Genomic DNA, 24,448 nt, shown 5'->3' with positions numbered 1-24,448 from the left:
TAAATTATTAACTAAGATCAAAAGTTAGAAATTTCTGAAAGTGCATTACATATATAAAGAGATTTTTTCTAGTTACTAAAGGTTTTCCAGCAAAACTGAGAATAATCCATGAACGAGAACTTCATGGGCTACCAATTACCAGTTGAACAGGACTGAGAAGTAGTAGAAGAAACGTTAGAGAAAATAACGAGACTCCACTGGCTGGGAGGTCTGAGAAAGTCACCCCGAGGGGCGACTTCCAGTGACATTGGAATGTGTGTGCTTCTCCATGGATCCAATACGTAAATGATAGTTTCATAATCACAAGAATGGAAATGCTGTTTATTCGTTTCCAACGCAAAAAATCATACTATACAATGAAGCCAAAGACTTAATTCCAGTTTCAAAACCATATAAGAAGTGGGAGGTATTATGTTTCAAATTCCTCTTTCAATGGAAAAACAAATTACTAAATGGGGGGAAATAATATTTAAATACCTACGTGTAACCATCATATAAATAAAAACTCTTTTTAATTTTTATTTATTTTATTTTTAAATTTATTTTTATTGTATTTTCTCCCATTATCATACTATTTTAACAGTGGTTTTCTTTCGGGAGTAAAACTGAGAAGGATGTGAAGGATGCAGGTAGATATTTACTTTTTATTTCATATCCTTTTCTTTTATTTGGACACTTCCCACCCATGTACATGCACTGTGGCCAGAATAAAAAATAAGTAAGAAAATAATACACAATGAAGAGACAGAAAAAGATGAGAGAAAAAAACTTCCAGTAAAGGATTGTTGGATAAATAACTTATGTATTTTATATACCCACCTTAAAGGTTGAAAATATAATTTTTCTATTGCATGCTTTTATTGTCTTAGAAATAGAGTAAACCTAACTATTACAGTCAAAATAGACTTAATTTTAGAGAGGATAAACATATTGTTTAAGAGCTATAAAATCCAACCTTAATCAACCAATTCTAGAATTTCAGAGAGCTTTAAGATACATTTCTGAAAATATAACATAAGCAAAAGTTGTACTACTCAAAGTTCAGAATAAACTACTTGAAACTAAAACAAATATTAGAAACTGTAACTGAGTAGCTACAAATATGCTTAGAATTAGCTGCACTGGGAGCTAGCGGCTGAGAGCCAGGACGCGGTCCCTGCTTCCCTGGCACGCGGAGCAGGTGCTCCCGAGTTCTCAGTCGGATGGTTAAAATAGCTCTTCTTACAATATTTCTTCATATAGCAACTGGTCCCCAAGATATCTGTATGTTGTGTTTATTTCGAACTGGAAAATCTAATGTTAAATTTTAAATTACTTTTCTGTCATCATTCTAACTGCCCGATCAATAATCTATTTATTATATGCATGTTTAAAAACATGCCTGCCTCACTCTCGGTGGACTATGTATCGGGACATCCTTTCTGAAACACACAGAAATTCACACATCAAATAAAATCAGTGTCTTCTTACGGGCCCACTCTGTACGGTCACGGTCCTGGGATGGACAGGATGGATGACCATACACCACATGGCTGTGACCCAGAATGTCTCACCTTCCCATTCTATGGAAACACCTATAACCTTATCGAGTTCTATCTTCGGTGTAAAAGCTCTTGGCACCCTGGTAGCCATGTAACTGCTGGAGATATCTGACTTTGTCTTCCTCTCTGTTTCTGGAAGATCCTCTATATTTCCCCTTCTGACAAAATCCAGGACTCATTCCCACTCTTCCCTTTTACACACAGAAAGCATAAGATAACAGATTTAGTCCAGAAAATACTGGGTTGGCCAAAAAGTCCGTTTGGTGTTTTCCCATAAGATGCCTCTAATAGCACCTAGTTGTCTTTAATGTCATTCAAAACAATTTGGTGGATTGTACTGTGACAGCTGTCATCTCAGCATATATTAAAAAAATACTTATCAACATTGGTGAATTTTTGTGTCAACACTTTAATATTGAAGATGGAAGAAATTATGCAACATTTTCGGCATATTATGCTTTATTATTTCAAGAAAGGGAAAAATGCAACTGAAATGCAAAAAAGATGTGTGCAGTGTATGGAGAAGGTGCTGTGACTGATCAAACGTGTCAACAGTGGTTTGCGGAGTTTCCTGCTGGAGATTTCTCGCTGGATGATGCTCCACAGTCGGGTAGACCAGTTGAAGTTCGTAGCAATCAAATCAAGATATAAATTGAGAACAATCAACATTATACCAGGCAGAAGAGAGCTGACATACTCAAAATATCCAAATCAATAAAGTCATTGGTGAAAATGAAAAATGTGTCTTTTATTTTATGGGGAAAAAATTCTAAACAGACTTTTTGGCCAACGCAACACTATGCGATATTTTAAAATTAGGGGAACATATCTGACAATAATTTTAATTTTATTTCAGTATAGGAAATATTACTTTTAGTGAAAAAAAAGTGGTAAGAAGAGGAGAAAATACAATCCTATCACTTATAGAGCATAAATTAAAAAAAGAAAAGGCAATTCTGCAATGCTTCCAAACCAAAATGAGAATCAGAATAAGTTCATATTCAAATATTACTCTTTTAAAATTGCATTTTTGAAAGTGCTTCATTTTCTGGCTGACATCTACAAATACACATCATTTCCTGATGACATTTTAAACAAAAGGGACAACTTGTTCACCCAAAAAAGCTGTCAAGTCATACCCTTGACTCATTTTGCCAAAAGCCAAAGGAGTCAAGCAGACCTGATGCCTCTGTAACTTTACTGGCCCCCACGCTTGGCACCTTCAGTGTTGCTTTGGCAGGCTGATGCATGTCCAACTTACTATTCATTACGACCCGAACAGCTAGATTGCGCGAACTCTGGAAAGTGACCTTGTGGGAAACGGAACCCTAGAAATCACTGTACCGCTTTTGGAAAATTACAATTTTAAAATACATTGGCCATTTTATAATGATCTTTGAAGAAACCAAAATATAAAATTTTGATACATTTTGACTTAGAACAACCACAATTTTTGGTTTATATGACTAAAGCAGTGAAATACACACAGGCTTCTGATGGAAAAATTAAACTACCTGTTTGCATGAATTATGTCTTTTATTATAATTGAGCTGGAAATGATCTTTTATGTTTTTATCAAGAGACAAACTTCTTACTGCCACTCCCAAAACATTTTCCTCTCATCTCAGTCAGTGACCTCACATCTTTTTTTGAAGTTCATGACATCAAATTGCATGACCGCCTTCCACCTCTGCTGCCGTCTGTGTGTTCATATCACAAATATCTGCGAACATAGTTACTAGGAGCCACCACTATTCTAGGAACTGGGTGTTCAGTGGTGAACAAAATAGATAAAATACGGTCTTTTTCTTCAATTTCATAGGGAAGAGGGTGTCATAGACACACAATTGGTTTATAATTATAATTTACAAGTGATATAAAGTAAAAGTATAGTGTCCATTTACCAACTTTTGAAGTATTATTCTCCTGTGTTTTTCAAGGAGTGTTTTACCTGGCCTGGTTTTCCTCTCTGCTATCTGCGTTCTCTGCTGTCATCCAGAATGTCACATGCAAAATTCCGTCCCTACCCTTAGTCCCTGGCTCCCTTCTACTAGAATGACTCTCACGTCCTCACCAGGAGCCCCCACACATAACTCTGTGTGCCTTTGCCCCAAATTGTTTTTGCTGAGCGACCTCAAGCCCTGAAACTTTCCTCTGATCATAACCTTTTAAAAAAATGTTTACCTTGTCTCTTATAATAAATGTACACTTAGCCTTTCCCATGACCTTGAGATCTTTAACATCCCCGAAATCTCTTCAGTCTACTAACCTCTTTCACTTTTCTCCCTGACCCATGTCCCAAGGCCCAACATTTCAGCAGCACAAACTCCAGCACCCAGAAGCCCTCTTTAACTATCTTCAGTTCCTACAGATTAAAGATAATTTCAGTCATTTTCTCCCAGGTTACTGCAAATTGCTGGAGAATTTCAATGCAGATCACCTTATGCAGTTTCACCATGGCTTCCCAAAGTGCTTACAATTATTTTGTCACAGACCCTCTTTCCCATTCTTCCCTCTGTCTCACCTGGCCCTCCTCCTATTCCGAGGACCCACCTCACCTCTACTCCAAACAAAACATGCCAACCAACGGGGAATTTACTCAAAATTCATGTCATTAACCATACACTAAAACTTTATTTATTCATTTATGTGTTCTGCTTTCATTTAAATTCGTAATTCTTTCAAAGGTTAATCCTAGTCCTCTGTACTTGGTCCCATCTGCTCCCACTGCTTCAGGAATTTGTACTCTGTCTTCCCTCAACTTACTTCCCCTCAGGTGACTGTGGCCTAACTTCCTCCCAGAAAATGTAGGCCACAGTTTCCACTTCCATGCCTACACATTCTGTGTAACTCATTGCATTGTGCTCGACTGCCACAACCCCTTGAAATTTCTCTTCTCAGATCACACATGCCCTTTCACGGGTATCACTTTCAACCTGTGGATACCGCTCCTCCTCTTCCTGAAATCCCGCCCACCCTCCGTTACAATGGTGTCAAGTAGGATTCCATTTCTTGTGACTCCCTGATAGCTCCTCACTCTTATTTGCAGCCTCTTCACAGGTGAGAATTCCTTCATCAGCCCTCTTCTCTTCTGCCCCTTCCTCAGGGGTCAAAAATGACAACCACCAGCATATTCCGGGCTTCCAGGTACATTCTGTTTAACCTTTAACATGTGGACGTTGTTCATTTTTATTGAAGTCCACACTTACAAATTAGAGGAGATTTACATAAAATCTGAATTTCTAGTTTGCTTGAAACACCATCACTCACACCAACTATGAGATAAAGATGAAAAAGAACATCAAATAGATATACATGACTGTTTGACAACAAAGTAATAATAAACGACTGGCATCCTCTGTCACGTAGGAACCAAAAGGTATGTTCACGGCAGATGTTGAGGACTTGTAGCAGTTACCACAGATATGACCAACTTAGTTCTGTCACCCCTTTATTCTCCTTCTTGTCAGACTTACCTACATCTTCACTTTAATAGCCCAGTTATATGTTTTATCTTAGATCACTCCCCAATCTTATTTCAAAAAGGATTTTTTTTGACTGAGTCCTTTAGTTTACTTTTAATCAGAATATTAATCTTACTTAATAAAATCTGAACTAAGAAACAAGTGAGATAGTAAACGGATAATCTAAGTTTCAAATTTCAAATTATGTTCCAATAACATTGCATATATTGTCCATGAAGTAGATGACATTGATTTACTTTAATCCAAGGGCATTCTTTTTTCTTAATTTTAGAGGTGATAAAGTTTCCATCGGCAAGAATATAAGAAAAGAAAGTAGATAAGGAAAGGTAGAAGAATCTACATAAGAAAAGTCATTTTAATTTCTTCTTCTTTTTATTCCCATGCATTCAATACAAAAATACTTGCATGGAAGTAATTAATCCCAAACCTGTGTTTCTCAGTGTTGACACTTCAATTTCCATGCTATTTTATTTCAAGAATAACGTGTACATATTTCTGCAGAGAAAATAAAAAGTAAGAGAAGTCCAAGGTAGCCTATAAGGAAAAGAGCTCCCCTTTTTTTAATTAAGGGAGAGCAGTGAGACACTCCTCCCTCATACTTATTCAATTACCTTGAAATGTTACCTAATACACCATAATTTTTAAACTCTTAATAACATTGAGCTAACATTTTGAAAGATTTACTTATGCTTTGAAAAGAAAAATCCATACAGAACACAGGGAGAATGAATTTTCTGTCTAGTGGTGGCATAAATCAAGGTTTTGTTAGCTGCATTTGATTTCTTGCTTTGGTGCCTTGCTAGCCCACTAAGCCTCGTTGCCAGGCAACCATGGCAGTTTTGCTGAATATAGATATGAACAGGTTTAGGTTACAGTGAAAAAAAATTGAGTGAAATGAGCATAGACTTATCCTTCACCTGAAAATTTGGGGAAACAAAATCTCAACTCAATATTTGAAACCAATATATTTAATATCTTTTGTTATATTCCACTATCTTAGATAGGGATAGTTCATTTTCTCATCTGAGGAAACACACTTGTCCAATGAATATTGAGACGTATATTTGTTCCCTGCCACGATGATGCAATTCTGTGTTTAAAAACACAGGCGGTTTGTGTAGAAATGGAGTGCATTTCAATCTCGTTGTAATAAAATAAGAACACTTTCACGTTTGATCGTGTCAGACTCTCCCACAGAAGCCAGGGGCAGAGCTGGGTGCCTCAGCAGGCCCATCCGGCCATCGCCACAGGGTTTTAATAAGATTGTTGAGAAAGTAGCAGAACGTGGAGCAGCTCGAGTGAGCTGCCACAGCTCCTAAGACTTCAGTACTGGCTCCTACAAAGAGAAGCAAGTATGTCATTTGAGATACGTGGTAATGAGACATGGTCTCTTGTTTTTTTTCTCCCTCTCTCAAACGTTTCCCACATCCCTGCTTTCCTGTCTGTACTCCAGCACAGCCTTTAGGGAAAAACAAAAACAAAAATAAACTCTCTGTTTTCCCTGACCTACACAGGTCACACCAGCGGACAACAAAGTCAGCTTCCTTGTGGGATCAGCCACGGGACTATGACCCAGAGAGACCCCTGCGAACCTTCAGAGGTTGAAGGACACCTGCTGACAGGTGTAATCCTACGGTGTATCAGGAGAGAAGGCTGTATACAGTTGGTCCAGATTGCACAAGGCTGCAATCTGCCTGCCAGTCTAGAAAAGTCTCCAGCACACCTGTCATTCACATGTAAAAATATGTGCTATCACTGCTGCTGCTTCTGCTGCTGTCCAGATCTGCAGGCAGCTCAGACGCCGCAGTACCAAAGTCGCGCCAAACTACCCAGACTGCTGTTCTGTAGGCCCCGCGCGTCACTGTGACAATCTCTCAGAGACAGGTCGACACTTTCATTCTCCTGCGAGTGATTCCATTTTGATTTCTCTTCTGTCAAACTGGGAGGATGGATGCTGGTAATTTTGAGAATTTTATGACAATTTTCCCTTCTGCTTTGTTATGCTGGTAACATTTTTACACCCAGCCTTTGTTAAGGCTAAGCTCATTTAAATAGCAGGTGTAACTTGGGTTATTTTGGGGGGCCACAGGAAATGGGAGACAGTCACATCCTTCCTACCCAATGGGAGGAGGCTCAGTGAATTTACCTTGTGGAACTAGTTTAACCAGGCCAACAGAGGGAAGAACTGTGGCATCCACCTTCAGGGGCTCCCCTTCCCGCTACCGGACAGAGCTGTCAGCTCATTTCACTCTCGTGGTGTGACTTGGGGAGTGCATAATGATCGTAAATGTAAGCGCTAAGTAAGAATGAACAAAGCATGCCAGGATGAAAACCCCAAACTTCCACAGTGAGGGGAACACCGCTGCGTTTGTGCTCCCGAATACACGCGTTTCCTTTCTGAAAGGAGTGGGAGCTTCCTCTGCGTTTTAATAGATTCCAATTCACCTTAATTTTTTGGTGGAATGAAAGTTAAAATAGTGCTCTTTCCTCACTTACTGTCTCATTTTCTTGGATTAACACTGGTCCTTACAAGAAAATCCTGTCTTTCTTTCTTCCCCAGAGTATTGTGGATATCCTGTTAATTTTTTTTAGGAAGTCATTGCATCATTGTTGATGATAAAACAGGTTTTGATTACATTTAAATGTGTTAATTGTCAAAGGCACGCTGAACACCTAGAATTTTGAAGTATATTGTAATATGTTCTGTCAGTCTGAATGACATATGCAAATTGACTTTGCACAAGGGCTACACCTGCATATGCGGTGAGAATAATTCTAATGATCACATGACCTCTACCGATAAGGCTTAGTTTTGAACTTGGCTTAGAAGCGGCAATTAAATTTCACTGCAGGAGTCAATTTGGTGGCCAAGCAGTGGAAGCAGAGGTAAAGGGTGTGAATGCACCCCATGTGTTCAGAAAGGCAGAGCTTCCAGCTAGGGAATGGTTCAGGCTAGGCCCAAAACTTACAATGAGCCTGGCTGGGGACACCCCGCAAGGCCAGGCTGAGAAATCTAAATGGGCAGCTGAGGTGCCCTACTTTAAGCAGTGTGGACAGGTAAAATCTTCGCCCTCTCCTTTCTTTGACATCTCTTGTCCCCAACACGTATATTCCTTGCACTTTATGGCTAATCTTCAAGACTACCATGCGAGGTGAGTACAGGCGATACAACCTTGGAGATATTCCAGGTTCGGTTCCAGACCACCAGGACACAGCAAATATCACAAGAAACTGAGTCACGCACATTTTTTGGTTTTCCAGTGTATATGAAAGATATGTTTATACTATAGTGTAACCTACTAAGTATACAATAGCATTATGTCTAAGAAAGCAATGTGCATACATACCTTAATTAAAAAATACCTTATTGCTAAAAAATGCTAACCATTATCTGAGCCTGTTGGGAAAATGGCACCAGTAGACTTGCTTGACCCGGGGTTGCCCCAAACCTTTAATTTGTAAAACAACAACAACAACAACAAAAAGCAAGGCACAATCTGTGAGGTGCAATAAAATGAGGTGCTCTTGGACAGTGATCTCCATTTCGTAAAGAAAGTGATCTCAAAAAGATTAATTCACGTCACCAAAGTCACAAGGCTGATGTGTTCCTGTCCAATGCCAGATTAGTCCACGGGCTTGTTCACACTCCCTCCCACCACTGGGTTTCAGAGTTTTAGCAGCAAAGCCTTTTCTGTGGAGAGCTCATACCTTCCCAGTTCCCCTTCTCCTCCCTTCTCTGCGCTTTCATCCTCCACTCATACTCTGTTGTAACAATGACAGTAACCACGTAATTTATTGCCAAACCAGAACCCTTCTGAGGATGAAAGAGAACACTATAAATAACTGTGGTGGGCAACAGGGGTTGTAAAAGGACTTACGGTCACCCCAGTGTGAATGAGTCCCAGAAACAGCGTTGACATTTATTTAGCAATTTAACTTGAAGTTGCTCACAGTGGAATCTCTCCAATCTTTCCTCCAAAAATGGCATCCCTGACCTTGTCTCCTCATAATTGCTCAAAGGGATCCCTCTATGACAGCCCACACAGTGGTTCTTCTCAGGATGGCAGGAGCCAGGCCACTACCTGGGCTTTACCTTCTGTCTATGTGCAAAGGGGGGCTGCCATACCTTCCCTTCTCTCCAAGCCACGTAATCACAGGTTGTGGTGTGTTTTCCCTGACAGGTGTGCTGACCAGCTGACCAGGCAGCTAACGCCCATGGGGCTCTCACTATCACCAGCCTGCAGTAAGGTCGGGGCCCTCCGAACTCAATCCCCAAACTGGGCATGCACTCAGACCCTCGGAACAAATTCCGATATGGTAACTTGTTGCAAATTACACTACCTCTCAATTTTAGGGAAGAAGTCACAATTGGCCTCCCCAGTTGTGGGCTCTAAAGGCTTCAAGATGGCATCTAAAATGAACCATGACGTAGATCAGCACCTTCTCCCTGAAATGTCACACTTCTTGATCAGTCAGGATACAGTGCTCTGAAGTGTAGATTTTAAGTGATGTCTTTCATGCACCTGCTGGAGCACTCCTTCTCTCTCTCTCTCTCTCCCTCTCTCTCTCTCTCTCTCTCTCTCTCTCTCTCTTTCTCTCTCTTTCTCTCTTTTACCTTCACCCAAAGAGGAAAGGGGAAGACACAGTGACTTGCAGACCATTATGTGATTTTCTTCACCCTCCTTTACCCATATTTCATCACATTTTGGTGCATGACCTTCAGACCTGGGACCCCCAGGCAGAGATGACAGCCCCAAGGGGACACCTGGCTGCCCCTTGTGAGGCATCTGCAGGCAGTGACAGTGCACCTGCAATGGAGTTGCCTCTCTCCCTCGGACGCTGGCTCTGTGAGACCCAGAGATGTGTCACAGAAAACTGGAAGAGCAGTTCCATGGGCCGCAGAGCTCATCTCGTCCAAGACCAGGGCTCAAGCCAACTGAAAGGAGGCGACCGAGGGGGAGCAGACGGAACTCTGGCTCCGCCTGCTTCTGACTGGGCCCCTCCTGTCTGGTCTGTGCAGGGAATCAGTTGGGTTTGGGAATGTTTCATCTAACTTCATGTGCGGATGGTGCGGAATCTGTAAGGATTTGACCTGTCAAAAAACTGATGAAAATCTGGGTTTAAGGGAACTTTTTGAATACTGGAAGTGTTTGAAAGGGATTGGAGAGAGAAAAGTTGGGAAGTTAGTGCTCCACACAGAGTGCAGTGGACACAGGACCATAAATCCCCAAGTCAGCGCTATAGCAATGGGACCGGGCAGGAAGGGACAGACAAGAGGAGCGAATGGGAATTTAACAAATTTCTTGGGAGTGCTAGCGCTCTGATAAGCACTCGACATGCACTGTTTTTGAAATACTGCGGCAGGAAAAGTTTCCTGTCCCCTCTTACAGATGAACAAACTCAGCCTCAGAGGTTACAATGTTGCCCAAGGGCACATAGCTACTGGAAGAACCAGGATTTAAACCCAGGACCTGTCTCTAAAGTTTGTGTTTTCCTCATTAAGGCACATTGTCACAGTTTTGGAGCATGAGTGCAAGAGTCACCAGGAACAGAAATGGGAAACAGGAAAGCAGTGGAAAAGAGTTAGTTTGGAGACAAAGAAGGATGATTTACTACTCCCTTTTAAATGTCTGAATACCCTGTAAGTTAGAACTACGATTATTTTAAAAGGGTTCACATTTTAATATTAAACACAATTAAAATTAAAAACAGATTGGCAGTGAAGGGAATCAAAAGGTAAAAAAGTTTAGAGCATTAAAAAATACATAAAAATGTAAAAATAACAATGGACGTCTTCATGCAAGGAGATACTTCTTAACGCTTTACGGCTGGCTATATAAAACACCCCGCACCCATATGTGCTAGAGCCACCTGGGACAATTTCTCAGGTTTCCTAATCTAGATATAGAGTCCATTTCTTTAGTGAAGAAATATTTAGTGGAAGAAGAAAAACCTGTCTCCACATGTGAGTTTCTGGAAGAATCTTAGCAGCTGTGAGCATAAGTAAACAATGTATCTGAACCACCAGACACACTCTGATTTCCTGTCAATTGTAAGTAAAGTTGAAAAAATGAAAACCTGCGCAGGTGTTTGAAATAAGTTTAGTAACCCTTCTAATGTATCCCAACAGGTAAAGAGAGGAGAGTAAATAATGCCAGGGAAATATTGCTGGCATCGGTGGTGTATGTTTAGAGCATGCACAGGAAGATATAAAAGTGAACACTTTCAGAAATTTACTGTCTAAAAGACTAGTAATCTAGATGGAAAGACCAGCAAAACCAACAGGAGGTGAATCTCTGACAAAGTCATAACTGAAAGCCATTCAGCTTCAGATTCATCAAGACAGACACGCATCTAAGTGATCGGAGAGGTTAAAAAGGAAAACAAGAAGAATGGATTCTTGACAATTTGAAAGAGACATCTATACGGAAATGAGATGAAACATACTGAGTCACGTGACCAAGGAAAGGTGCTGGGTTCCTCCCTGGAGGACACCTTTCCCCCCCATACCCATGTCAAGCATCCCATCCTGTATGGAGTATGGGTAATTTTCATGTTAGTCTTTTAGCCAATTTCTAGTAATGTTCCCTTTATAATATAACAGTGTGCATACACTTAATGATTGAACAGCAGCATCTCTTTCAAGTAATAGAAAGCAGACTCCAGAGTTCTGAGTTCTTTCTTAATCCCTAGCACTCCATGTTATGTAAATGTATGTGCTTATGTTCTTTATATCTTCCATTCATTTTCTTAAATGTTCTTAGTTTCTTTTTTAAAATTGACTTGAGAGAGAGAGAGAGAGGAAGGGGGGAGCGAGAGAATGAGAGAGAAAGAGAAAAATATTGATCTGTTGTTCTACTTGTTTACCACATTTTACTGTGTGTAATGCAAACTTTTTGCCCAAATTTTTGAAGGAAAAACAGGGATGCACATTATACATGGGTATAATGATTACATGCCATGGGTATAACAATGGGCATAATAATCCTGTGTATAATGTGCACAAAAACCTGGGCATGCATCATACATGGCAAAAATATGGTAGATTCTTGTGTGTGTTCAACTTTGCTGGACCGGGATGACACTCAAACTAAGGCACCCGGCCAGAGCTCATAGTTCCTAATTAAAAAATGGAAAGCAGCTAATAGAATATACTGTACACAAATAACAATTTATATATATACATATATATGTCCATAAATTTGAAATACCAGAAAGTTCTCTATGACTGACTTCAGAGCTTGAGAATTAAAAGAACAGCAAGGGAGTTTGCACAGCAACAGGTTCCCAAGTGGGATCTGTAAAGTTTGTATTTCCAGGCTAAGTGACTTTTCAATAAAGTAGGTCATTCTGGCATGAGGTCACCTCTACAGACTTCAGGGATCCACACAGCTTCATGAACAAGTGCCCTCAGGACTATGTCTCAAAACCACACACTGGAAGAGGTTATTATAGGCAAAGAATAGACAGGGTGGGCAGAGGTAAGCCTACAGCTGTGAGTACATGAAACACAGAGTTTATTATTGTATTATTATTTATTAATTATTGTATTCTTTTCCAGATGAACAACTGTAAACCTACTTTTGCCCACCCTTGTACTGAGATTCCAAATGAAGTTTCATATTGTGTATTTAATCTATCCTAACAAAAAGTAAAAGTTACTGTTTGAAGAACTCTGTTCCATACATCTGGATCCTCACTCCCAAACCCTCTTTCTCAATACTATCTTGAAGATTACCGGTAATTTAAACTTTATCCTAATTGCTGTTACTCCAAACACAGCAACATGCACATTGTAACACTGCTTTAACAATGTTCAAAATAGACTTCTCGACTTTTGTGGGGCCACGTGTAAAGCATGAATGAGCCATGAGGACTAGCTCTCTCCAGCTCCCTACTGCTGTCCGAAACCTTATCTGGCGCCTGCCAGTGTGTGCTGCCCTGTGACTCCTCTACGAGCCGTTATTCCCTGGAGATCTGACTAGAGCGAGGGAATGGGTGTGCCTTGGAATCCCCAATGAAAAAAACACCAACGATAGGCAAAGACATACAAGAAACTTAAGAAAATTCCAAGAATGTCACTAAGTGCAGCCACCCTGGCCTTCTTGCCGTTCCTCACACACTCTAGTCCCACTTGTGCCTTAAGACTTTGCACCTGAACATTCCGTTTGCTGGGGATGTTCTTGATTCTTACATTTTCCATGGCTGACTATTACCTTCTTCAGGTCTTTGCTCATATAGCTTGACTAACCAATTTGCAACACTCCCTCTCAATTCCTAGCACTTCTTAACCCCACCCCTCCTTTATTTTATTCACCATCTGAAATATTATTTGCTTGTTGTCTATCTCCCTCCATTAGAATGTGAGTTCTGTAGGGATGCAGATTTTCAAGCCTCTTATTCCCTGATGCTTCCTCAGTGCCAAGAAAATCATAGAAGAAGCACTCAAACACTTGTTGAATGATTGTCGAATCCTTTTAGTAAGATGACTTGAATCCTCACCTCATCTACAGGAATAGGTAGTTACGCACCTCTTGTTCATTTCAGTCACAGAAACTCTCAGGAGTGGTTAAGCAGTTGTCCGAATACCCCACTCCTATAGATGCGCCATAGTTGCAACAGGAAATTATAGGTGGTATTTCACTCTGAGCTTATGATGTTCAGCAATATACATTTATGTTTATCATATTGGGCAAAGTGGATCTAAGAAATACTTAGAAGAACCAGGGATAGAAAGATATAAAGACTCCTCTCTCCACTGTGAGATTCACTATGTGGTTTGAGATGACATGGATCATTTTTGAACAAAGTCTAAATGAATGTTTAAATAGAAATTTGAATACCAGATATGTTTTGCTCCACATAGAGAAGTCAGAGGGACATCGTCAACATGTAAAACAACCACAACTGATTAAAACTGAAGTGATAGTCAACATTTAAAAGTGTCTCTCTACACCCTATATTCAAAATAAGGCATTTTATAATATTAATGAACATTTTTATTGATTCATTCCACAGCACACACCAACCAAATTAATGTTTTATCTGTAATGCAACAGTAATTAAACTCATAAACATTGCTTTTAACAAACTCAGGTATAGAGACATTTGTAAAAAAAAATGCAATATATAGAAAAAATTTTAACCTAAGAAAATACAAGTATTCTGATTCTGTTAAAATGACTGGTTCTAAAGTTTTAGCCAACAACTTGGCCTTTTCAAAAAGTATTAGAATAAAGAAAATCTTTCTTAAAAATGAGAATAATGGAGTCTGAAGTAAACCAAATCCAATGGTAGTTGAAGCTTATAAGGAATTGTTTTAAGTTTTTCCCTCTTGGCAGAAACACTCCATTAGGCAGGCACTGCTATAGAATAATGAATCTTTTAGGAGGATTAACCAGATGAAGGAGGGCATATACTTCTGAACCTACTCCTTTCTTCAGTGTTTTGTACTGGGAGAAAGTGGCAGACACCCACTTGGGTGCCCGAATTAGCTGCTGGAGCCATCCGCACAGGGAGGGAAGAAACTCGCTGTCTAGGCCAAGGGTCTCTTTTCTAGGAGGTGAAGAAAAATCAATAACGGAAATAATATTGAGATTAAAATATATTAATTTTTAATAATGAATAAAATCAAAAAATTTTTCAATTTTTTACAACTAATTCTGAGAATTGTGCTTAAACTAAGATTTATCTCTTAATTTAGTACTATAAAGAATAACTTGTTTATAACAGAAAAAAATCACAATCACCATCTTCAGATAAGTATTGTGACATTTCATACAAAGTAAGAATAACCTAATTTGTGAATTTCAAATTAAGGTAGTAAAAATTACTTCTGGACCGAAAATATGGACACATCTATTTTTCCTGTTAACTTAGGAAAACCATAATTGTAACCTAAAAAAGAGTTCTGTTGATTAGTACAGTCGGGTGACAGATGTGGGTGCTGGCTAAAACATCAGTGTTAGAGACTCACCTTTAGATGGAGGGCAGAGTGCTCCATTTGACTGTTAATTTTAATGTACTAGGCTCACTGAACTTGATAGCAGGAAGCTAAAGCCACTTGTTTCTTTAAGTGTTTACAGATTGTTCTCATCATTTTGAGCTCAACCTAACCTTCCTGTTCTTGGTAGAAAACTAACTTGAAACAATGTTAAAGAGTCAAATTTGATTAGGGTTAACATGGTATTGTTATTCTTGGAAAGTTAAACTGTACTATACATGGCCATTATTGACATAAATTAATTAGACATGTAACATTGAGAGATATCTATTGCTATCTTGTTTCTTAAAACCAAGGAACATATCGACAATATCCCCAAACAAAAATTCTGCTCATCCTAGCCTTGAAATTTGACTTAATGCACCCACAAGAAATCTATACTATTTTTATTGAATACCAAAGTTCTGCAGTTAAAAACATCTTACAATCATAACCTTGACTTTGTATTAATGCGTTTTAAATTCTGCATATGGATACGAATATGAAGCAACTTAAAAACGGCAGAACAAATCTCCAGTTTCCATGTCTTACAGTTCACATTTTAGAAAGCGCACCACCACACATTTGCCAAAGGATTTCTGACACATATAAAAATATTTATCTGCTCTTCTAAGGCAGTACTTTCTGAAGTTCTCCCAAATGTCTCTACTAACATGAAACTCCTAGATGCTTTTAGGTTCTCAAATTACATGTTTCTGCTTAAAATAATATTGTTAAGAGATAGAAAATCGTCATCTACTTACCCAGGAGACATTTTTACCCTTTGGAGATTTTGGCATGGTGACATGCAGTACCGAAGTGGCCAAGAACAGTTGTGCCAACATGGAAAATCCAATGGAGTATTTGTTCAAATGTCTTTGTTACCCAAACGCAAAAAGTTCCCTCATTTGCCAGTCACAGATATCATAAGTAACAATGAAGATAACCTTCAGATAGCCCATTTTTCTTCTCAGTAGTAAGCACGCGAACACACACATAACAGATCACTAGGATGACCGATCAGTGGACAGAGGCAGAAGCTGTAACGTGTGTATCTTTTATGTAGCTGTAAAATCCAAAGTGGAGTATTTCCGTAAAATTCCAAAACTTGAATCCATGTGGACACATCCAAAAATCACAGAGGAATCCCTCTTTCGGTTGCTAAACTGCCATTCCCAATTACTCTCCAAGCTTTAATGAAAAGCTTGGTAGTGGCAGTTTACAATTTTTTTGTAGGAGAAAGAGTGAAAGCAAGTAGCTTCGAGGAGCCTTGTGGGTTAGCTGCTGGCATCCATCTTAGGAGGCGCCCAACTCCAGGGCTGCCCAGAGGATAAAGAGAATGCAGAGATCAGTTTCAATAAATAATACATAGTCTCAGGTACAATGTGTACCTGGAAGCACCTTCTGCGCAGCCTCACGCGGGAGGTATTGCTCTCTCTGCAGATCCGGGGAGGCACAGTGCACCTGTTGTTGATGGAAGTGCTCCATGCAGGTCTGGTCTCCTAACAACCAGTCACCTTTGTTTATACGGTAAGAAAATTAGAAGCCCCGGAGGGGAGCAAATTAGATGCCCCAGATAGAAGAGCAGGACTGGAAATCAGAGTTCGCTCTCTTTCCTTTGTTTCTGTGTCCTTGTATCCCGATTCTTTTACCTCCTGTCAATCTAGATTAACTAAGCAGATCCAGGCTAAATTCTGCCACTATCAGTAGTGATTAGTGTGAGTTGATGAAATCGGATTATACAGGCTGAACTCGGCCTTCTCCCTAAGCAGGCAACACCATGCAAATGGAAAGCCTGGTGTCCTTCTCTTCACCAGACTGAAGCTTTCTAGAAGGTTCTGCCAGAGGGAATATTCTAACAATAGAAAACCTGGCCTCTTGAAGCTGCTCATATACAAACAGAGGGGAAGGAACCATCTATTTCACTTTCTACTTTTTTAAAAATCCCATTGCTCTTTTTTTCAGATTTAAAGTTAAATTATAGAAGAAATGCATGGCATTTTCCCCTTTCATTGTATGTTTTTTTTTTTCCCAGAGGGGTGTCCACTTTCACTGAGGAATTGAGGTCATGGGAAACTACAGAAGGAGCTGGGAACTGGCAGTCACTTTTGCTGAGCATCTATTATATGCCAGGAACAACATAAGGGAACTTACATGCAATCAAGCTCAAGCACTCCTGGAAGTAGGTATTAGCATCAATATGTTAAAGAGGAGAAAAATTAAGATTTAGAGGTATTCACCAAAGCAATGTTTTTTAGACCCTTCTCTCACTGAAACCAAATGGTACCATCAGGATATTTTTTGAGGGTCTTTCCCAACTAAAAGAATATATATGTGAGTATATATATCCTAAGGACCATATGTTTTCATTAAGCATCTAAAATTCTCTGGAATATGGTTCCTGCTTATTTTAAAAATAACAATGTTGTAGGGCTCCTTATACTAAACATTTAGGAATACATTTTTATAAAGTATTTAACACTAAAGGGGGAGGTCTACACAGTTGACCACAACAATATCAGCACTGCTGGCAAAGGGCCTAAATGACTAATGATTTTGGCTACACATTCAGCAGATGTCATTAATAATAATAGCTAACATTAATTGAAAAGCTCTATGTAGTATTTTTCCTTTGTAAAAATTTTTCTTAGTCAAAATAACCACAGTCTTATGTGGTTGATTTCCAATGATTTTGTATGATTTTGACAGAGGCAGTATTTAGCAATATTAAATTTTTTAAAAACATGATATTATAATTAAAATTATAAATATGAACTGAATTTTCAGTAAGTTCAAAATGAGAGGAGAAATTAAAGTAGACATGAAAGTCAAGATAAAAATGTGTAAAATGAATTTTTCCTTTATTGTGAGTGTCCTGTGTGTCTGTTTATGTGTGTGTGGGGGGGGGTGTGGGGGTGAGACCTTGTCTACTTCATTACGCTACAGGCCCCTTAAGGACGTGGCTCATTCTACTAGGTAGTTACTTCTTTGGGGAGTATAGGACTTACTCATGCTTGCTCAGTAACTGTTGTTGGTTAATTAGGTACAATTTCATTATGAATTTTAAAACAGTTTTTTGAATATAATTTTCTGTTAAAAATTTCTGCAATAAAATACAGATAAAAATAGGTCAAGCAACATCCATTAATGATGGAAACACTCAATAGAATAGCTATACCAGGAAAGTACCTCAACATAATAAAGGCCATATATGACAAACCCACAGTTAACATCATACTCAGTGGTGAAAAACTGAAAGCTTTTCCTTTAAAATCAGGAGCAAGACAAGGATGCCCACTCTCATCACTCTTATTGAACACAGTTCTGGAAGTCCCAGCCCGAGCACAGGCAAGAGAAGGAAATAAAAGACATCCAAATTGGGAAGGAAGAAGTAAAACGGTCACTTTTTGCAGATGACATAATTATTTATATAAAAAATCCTAAAGACTTCACACACACACACACACACACAAACTATCAGAAACAATAAACACACACAGTAAAGTTGCAGGGTACAAAAGTCTGTGTATAATAATCTACCACATTCCTATATACTAACAATGAAATTTCAGAAAAAGAAGTGAAAAAAGCAATTCTTTTTGCAACTGTAACAAAAGGAATAAAATACCTCTAAATAAACTTAACAAAGGATGTGAAGAACCTATATACTAAAAACTACAAAGCATTATTAAAGAGATTAAAAAGATACAATGAAATGGAGAGATATTCAGTGTTCATTGATTAGAAGAGTCAACATAGTTAAAATGTCCATATTACGCAAAGCAATATACGTATTTAATGTAATCCCCATCAAAAACCCAATGTCATTTTTTAAAGAAATAGAACAACAAAAAATCACCAAATTTGTATGGAAACCAAAAAGACCACAAATACCCAAAGCAATCCTGAGAAAAAAGAACAAAGCCAGAGGTATCACACCCCCTGACTTCAAATTATACTATACAGCAACAATAACCAAAGCAGTGATGTGGTTTTAATTTGCATCTCTCTGATGGCTAGTGATGCTGAGCATCCTTTCATATGTCTCTGGGCCCTCTGTATGTCCTCCTTGGAGAAGTGTCTGTTCAGGTCCTTTGCCCATTTTTTAAATGGATTGTTTGTCTTCCTGGTGTGGAGTCATGTGAGTTCTTTATATATTTTGAAGATCAAATCCTTGTCTGAGGTATCATTGGCAAATATATTTTCCCATATGGTTGGTTCCCTTTTCATTTTGCTGGTGTTTAATCATGCAGAAGCTTTTTAATTTGTTATAGCCCCAATATTCACAGCAGCAGTATTTACAATAGCCAAGTGCTGGAAACAGCCTAAGTGCCCATCAGTAAGTGAGTGGATCAGAAACTGTGGTACATTTACACAAGAGAATGCTATGCAGGAGAAAGAAAGAAAGAACTCCTATCCTTTGTGACAGCATGGATGGAACTGGAGAGTATGGAGTATTATGCTAAGTGAAATAAGCCAGGCAGTGAAAGACAAATACCATATGATCTCACCTATAAGTGGAACCTAATCAACAAAACAAACAAATGGGCAAAACAGCATCAGAGACTTGGAAATAAAGAACAAACTGACAGTGACCAGAGCGGTGGGGACAGGGCAATAATTGGGGAAAGAAGGGGAAGGATCAAGTCAAGAAATGTGTATAAAGGACCCAGGGACAAAGACAATGGAGCAGGGAGGATTGAGTGTGGGAGGTGGGGGTGGGTAGGGCAGGAGAGAGCAATGGGGGGAAAGGGGGACAACTGTAATTGAACAACAATAAAAAACAATTTCTTAAAACAGCCTGGTATTGGCAGAAAACAGACACACAAACCAATGACACAGAACTGAGAGCCCATGTATATGGGCAAATAATTTTTGACAAAGGAGCCAAACACAAACCATGGAGAAAAGAAAGCCTCTTCGATAAATGGTGCTGGGAAAATTGAGAAGCTACATGAAAAAGAATGAAACTACACTAGTTTGTCCCCATGTTCAAAAATTAATTCAAAATGGATAAAATACCTAAATATAAAATCTGAAACAATGAATAACATAGAAGAAAACACAGGTATTAAACTCCTGGACCTTGGTCTTAGAGAAGATTTTATGAATTTGACCCTGAAGGCAAGGGAAGTAATGGCAAAAATAAATGAATGAGACTATATCAAACTAAAAAGCTTCTGCACAGCAGGAAAGAACTGCCAACAAACAAAAAGGCAACCCATGGAATGGAAAATGCTATTTGCAAACAATAGCTCCAACAAGAGGTTTATATCCAAAATATACAAAGAAGACATACAACTCAACACCAATCAATCAATCTAATGAAAAGTGTGCTCAGAAGACCTGAACGCACTTCTCCCAAGAAGACCTACAAATGGCCAAGAGATATATGGAACAGTGCTCATCTTCACCAGCTATTAGAGAAATGCAAATCAAAACTACAATTAGGTACCACCTCACACCTGTTAGAATGACTATTATCATCAAGACAAGCTAATAACAAGTGTTGGAGAGGTTGTGAAGGAAAAGGAACTCTCATTCACTGCTGGTGGGAATGTAAACTGGCACAACCATTATGGAAAAAAATATCAAGGCTCCTCAAAAAATTAAGAATAGAGTTACCATATGACCCAGCAATACCTCTTGTGGGTATCTGCCTCCAAAATTTGAAAACATTTACTTGCAAAGATATATGAACCCCTATGCTTATTGCAGTATTATTCCAGGTGACCGACACATGGACACAACCAGTATCTTTTGATAGATGATTGGATAAAAAAGATGTGGTACATATATACTATGGAATACTACCCAGCCACAAGAAAAGATGAAATAGTGCCATTTGTGACAACATGGATGGACACTGAGAATATCATGCTAAGTGAAATAAGTCAGTCAGAAAAAGCTAAGAACCATATGATTTCACTCATATGTGGGATATAAAACTGAATCTCATAGACATAGACAACAGCATGGTTGTTTCCAGAGGGAAGGAGGTGGTAGTACAGTAAAGGGTAAAGGGGGCCAAATATATGGTGATGGAAGATGACTTGACCTTGGGTGGTGGGCACACAATGCAATATACAGATCATGTATCATACAAATGTATGCTTGAAACCTATATATTTGTATTAATCAATGTCACCCCAATAAATTTAAAATAATTAAGTTGTTTAAAAAACACATAAAGTGATTTGGAACAGAATGTTTGGACTAAAGCATGAACACTAGGGGTTACTTATTTAGATTTATTTCAATTTGTATTTTATATTTTAGATTTCCTAAAAATCACAAGTTTAGTGTTCCAGAAGTGAGTTGTGTAAAAGACCAGACAATGTGACTCCAGACATACTTAGTTTCACATCCTTTGAATACATTTAACTTTAAACTACAATTAAATTTTTGTCCCTTTGGATCATAATGGTCTCAGGTTGTTATGGATTGAATTATGTCCCCCCAACAAGGTATGTTTAAGTTCCAACCCAGTACCACACAGTATGACTTTATTTGGAAATAAGGTCTTTACAGAGGTGGTCAAGTTACAAGGCCTACAGTCAGCACTTGTATTCATCATAGTATTTGAAGCCCTAGCCACAGCAATCAGAGAAGACAAAGAAGTAAAAGGCATCCAAATTGGAAAGGAAGAAGTAAAACTCTCATTATTTGCAGATGACATGATGCTATATATATAGAAAACTCTAAGGATTCCACCAAAAAAAAATTAGAATTAATAAATGACTGCAGTCAAGTCACAGGATTCAGGATCAATATAGAAATGTGTTGCATCTCTATACACCAATAACGAATGATCAGAAGAAGAAAATTAAAAAATAACCTCATTCATAATTGCATCAAAAAATATAAAATACCTAGGAACACATTTAACTGAAGAGGTAAAAGACATGTGTTCTGAAAACTGTAAGACACTGAAGAAAAAAATTGAACAAGACACAAGTAAATGGAAGGTTATACCTTGCTCATGGATTGAAAAAAATTAATATTGTTAATATTGTTAAAAATGTCCTCACTACCTAAAGTAATATACAGATTCAGTGCAATCTCTATTAAAATACCAATGGTATACTTCTCAGAATTAGAACTAATTCTAAAATTTATATGGAATCATAAAAACCACAAAGAGCCAAAGAAATTTTGAGAAAGAACAAACTGGAAAGTATTATGCTCTGTGATATAAAACTATGCTACAAAGCTATAATAATCAAAACAGTACACTGCTGGCATAAAAACAGATATATAGATCAATGAAATAGAATAGAGAGGCCAGAAATAAATCCTCACATATATGGTCAAACAGTCTATGACAAAGAAGGAAAGGAGATACAGTGGAGTAAAGACAATCTCTTCAATAAGTGGTGTTGGGAAAACTAGAGAGATACAAGCAAAGAAATGAAATTGGACCACTTTCTCACACTACCTGCAAAAATAAATTAAAAATGGATTAAAGACTTAAATGTTAGACCTGAAACCATAAAACTCCCAGAAGAAAACATAGGCAGTAAACTGACATCACTCTTAGCAATATCTTTTTTGAATATATGCCCTCAAGCAAGGAAACAAAGAAAAAATAAACAAGTGGGACTACATAAAACTAAAAAGTTTCTTCAAAGTAAAAAAAAACAATATGCACCAACAATATGACAACACGACCTACTGAATGGGAGTTCTACAATAAAGAGTTAATAAACAAAAAAATTTTACCCTTTGTGACAGTACAGACAGACCTGGAGAACATTATGCTACGTGGAGAACATTAATTTCACTACACTCTGGGGCAGGGGCCACTTTCACCTCCCCCCAAGCCTGATTGGTACCTCCGCCAAAGTCCTAAAGGTAAAAATATTAATTTATTTTTAAATTTGATTTTAAAGTATACCTATACTATTTTATATACTTGGTTTAATTTTTAACGTCATAGACTATTACATATTTCACATCAGGCCTCCTTAATTGGGGCCCTTTGAATCTAAGGAGTCTGTGGATATAATTTATGAGGTTCATGAACTTGAATGGGAAAAAAATTACATGTTATTGTCATCATTTCTGACTGAATTTAGCATTTATTTCAATTACAAATATATTAACACATACTAGTGTTGGTAGTATCTTTGACATCAGCAAGAGAAAGCACAGATATGTTCATATCAGATTATAATTGTTTCAGATGTCTTGAAATACTATGTCTATTTTTTAGTTTATGATATACATGCTGAATTCTTTGGGGGAAATCTGTGATTTGTTTTGCAATTTATTTTGAAATACATAAAAACATGATGATGGTTTGATGATACATGGATGGATGGACAGATGGCTAGACATGTGATACCGCAAGCACATTAAGTGTTAATGGGAGAATCCTGGCGTGCCAATATGGGTGTTCTCTCTAAGAGTCTTTCAAGATCATTAGTCCTGCTATTTAGGGCACTAAGAAGCATATACATGATCATGTACAACCTTTATAATTTTTTCAAAGCTTATTTTCAATATTAGTAAAATTTCTATGAAGTTGTAGTGTCTAAAGGCAAATACCACAGACACCTAGTGTTATATTACAGTTTATATCTATAATAATGAGCCAGCATAATAGCAAATGTAATTGAGAAACAAGTACCTATCTTACCATAGTACAGATTTTGTTTTTAAAATATTTTGAAAACAGTATTCTTGTATGATTAGTTTCCTTTGTCATTCTACAAATTTTATATTATGCCTTTGAAAGTATCATTCCCAGAGAGACTCCCTTGGGATTTACAAGACTACAAAAGAGTCCATGGAGCAATAAACTTAAGAATTTCATCTATAAAGGAATCATGAAAAAACTGAATAGAAGCAGTATTATTCCACAAAGCTATTTCAAAGGATTGACTCTATGGTAAGAAAAAAATATCAAGTCTTTAAAATGTCATGTAATAACCATATACAAAATTAAAACCTTACGGATACCCAAGAAATAATTGACTCATATTCTAGTAGTTACTTACTGATATGTAACAAACTGTCCCCCCCCCCCAAATGGCTTAAAACAAAACTTATATCTCATGGTTGTACAGGTTCCCTGGGCTCAAATGGGAGTTTCCACTTGGGAACTGTGCTGCAGCTATGGCTAGGTAGCTGCTGGGGCTGACTCACCTGAAGGCTCATCTGGGTTGGACACCCAAGGTGGCTCACTCACATTGCTGGCAGTTGATGCTGCTGTCAACTGGGAGCTAAGGTGAGGCTGGTGACTACAGGAAAACATGTGACCTTTGCATGTGGCTGGAGCTTCTCACAGTATGCCACTGGGGTCCCAAAACACAGTATCACAAGAGCACGCATTCCAAGCAACTCTGGGTGATATGCAAAGATTCTTATGTAATCTTGAAAATCACACAGCATCACTTCTGCTGTGTTATGCTTGCTAAAGGTGAGCAACAGGACCA

At 38.2% G+C, this 24,448-nt stretch overlaps 1 protein-coding gene across 11 annotated transcripts in view; it reads right to left on the bottom strand.

Moving 5' to 3' along the window:
* The window catches only part of CACNB2 (calcium voltage-gated channel auxiliary subunit beta 2), a 322,507-nt gene that overhangs the window by 178,978 nt on the left and 119,081 nt on the right, over positions 1–24,448 (bottom strand). The window contains exon 1 of one of the 11 annotated variants that reach the window (XM_045183727.2): positions 15,773–16,610. The exons of the other annotated variants lie outside the window; for them this stretch is intronic. Within the exon in view, the coding sequence (XP_045039662.2) occupies positions 15,773–15,853 (81 nt within the window). The 5' untranslated portion in view covers positions 15,854–16,610. Of the gene's footprint in view, positions 1–15,772; positions 16,611–24,448 lie in introns of those variants that run through there. 11 annotated transcript variants of the gene reach the window in all.

This window comes from Desmodus rotundus, chromosome 4, assembly GCF_022682495.2.
Source record: "Desmodus rotundus isolate HL8 chromosome 4, HLdesRot8A.1, whole genome shotgun sequence".
NCBI lineage: Eukaryota > Metazoa > Chordata > Mammalia > Chiroptera > Phyllostomidae > Desmodus > Desmodus rotundus.
This window is presented reverse-complemented; position numbering and strand designations above follow the sequence as displayed.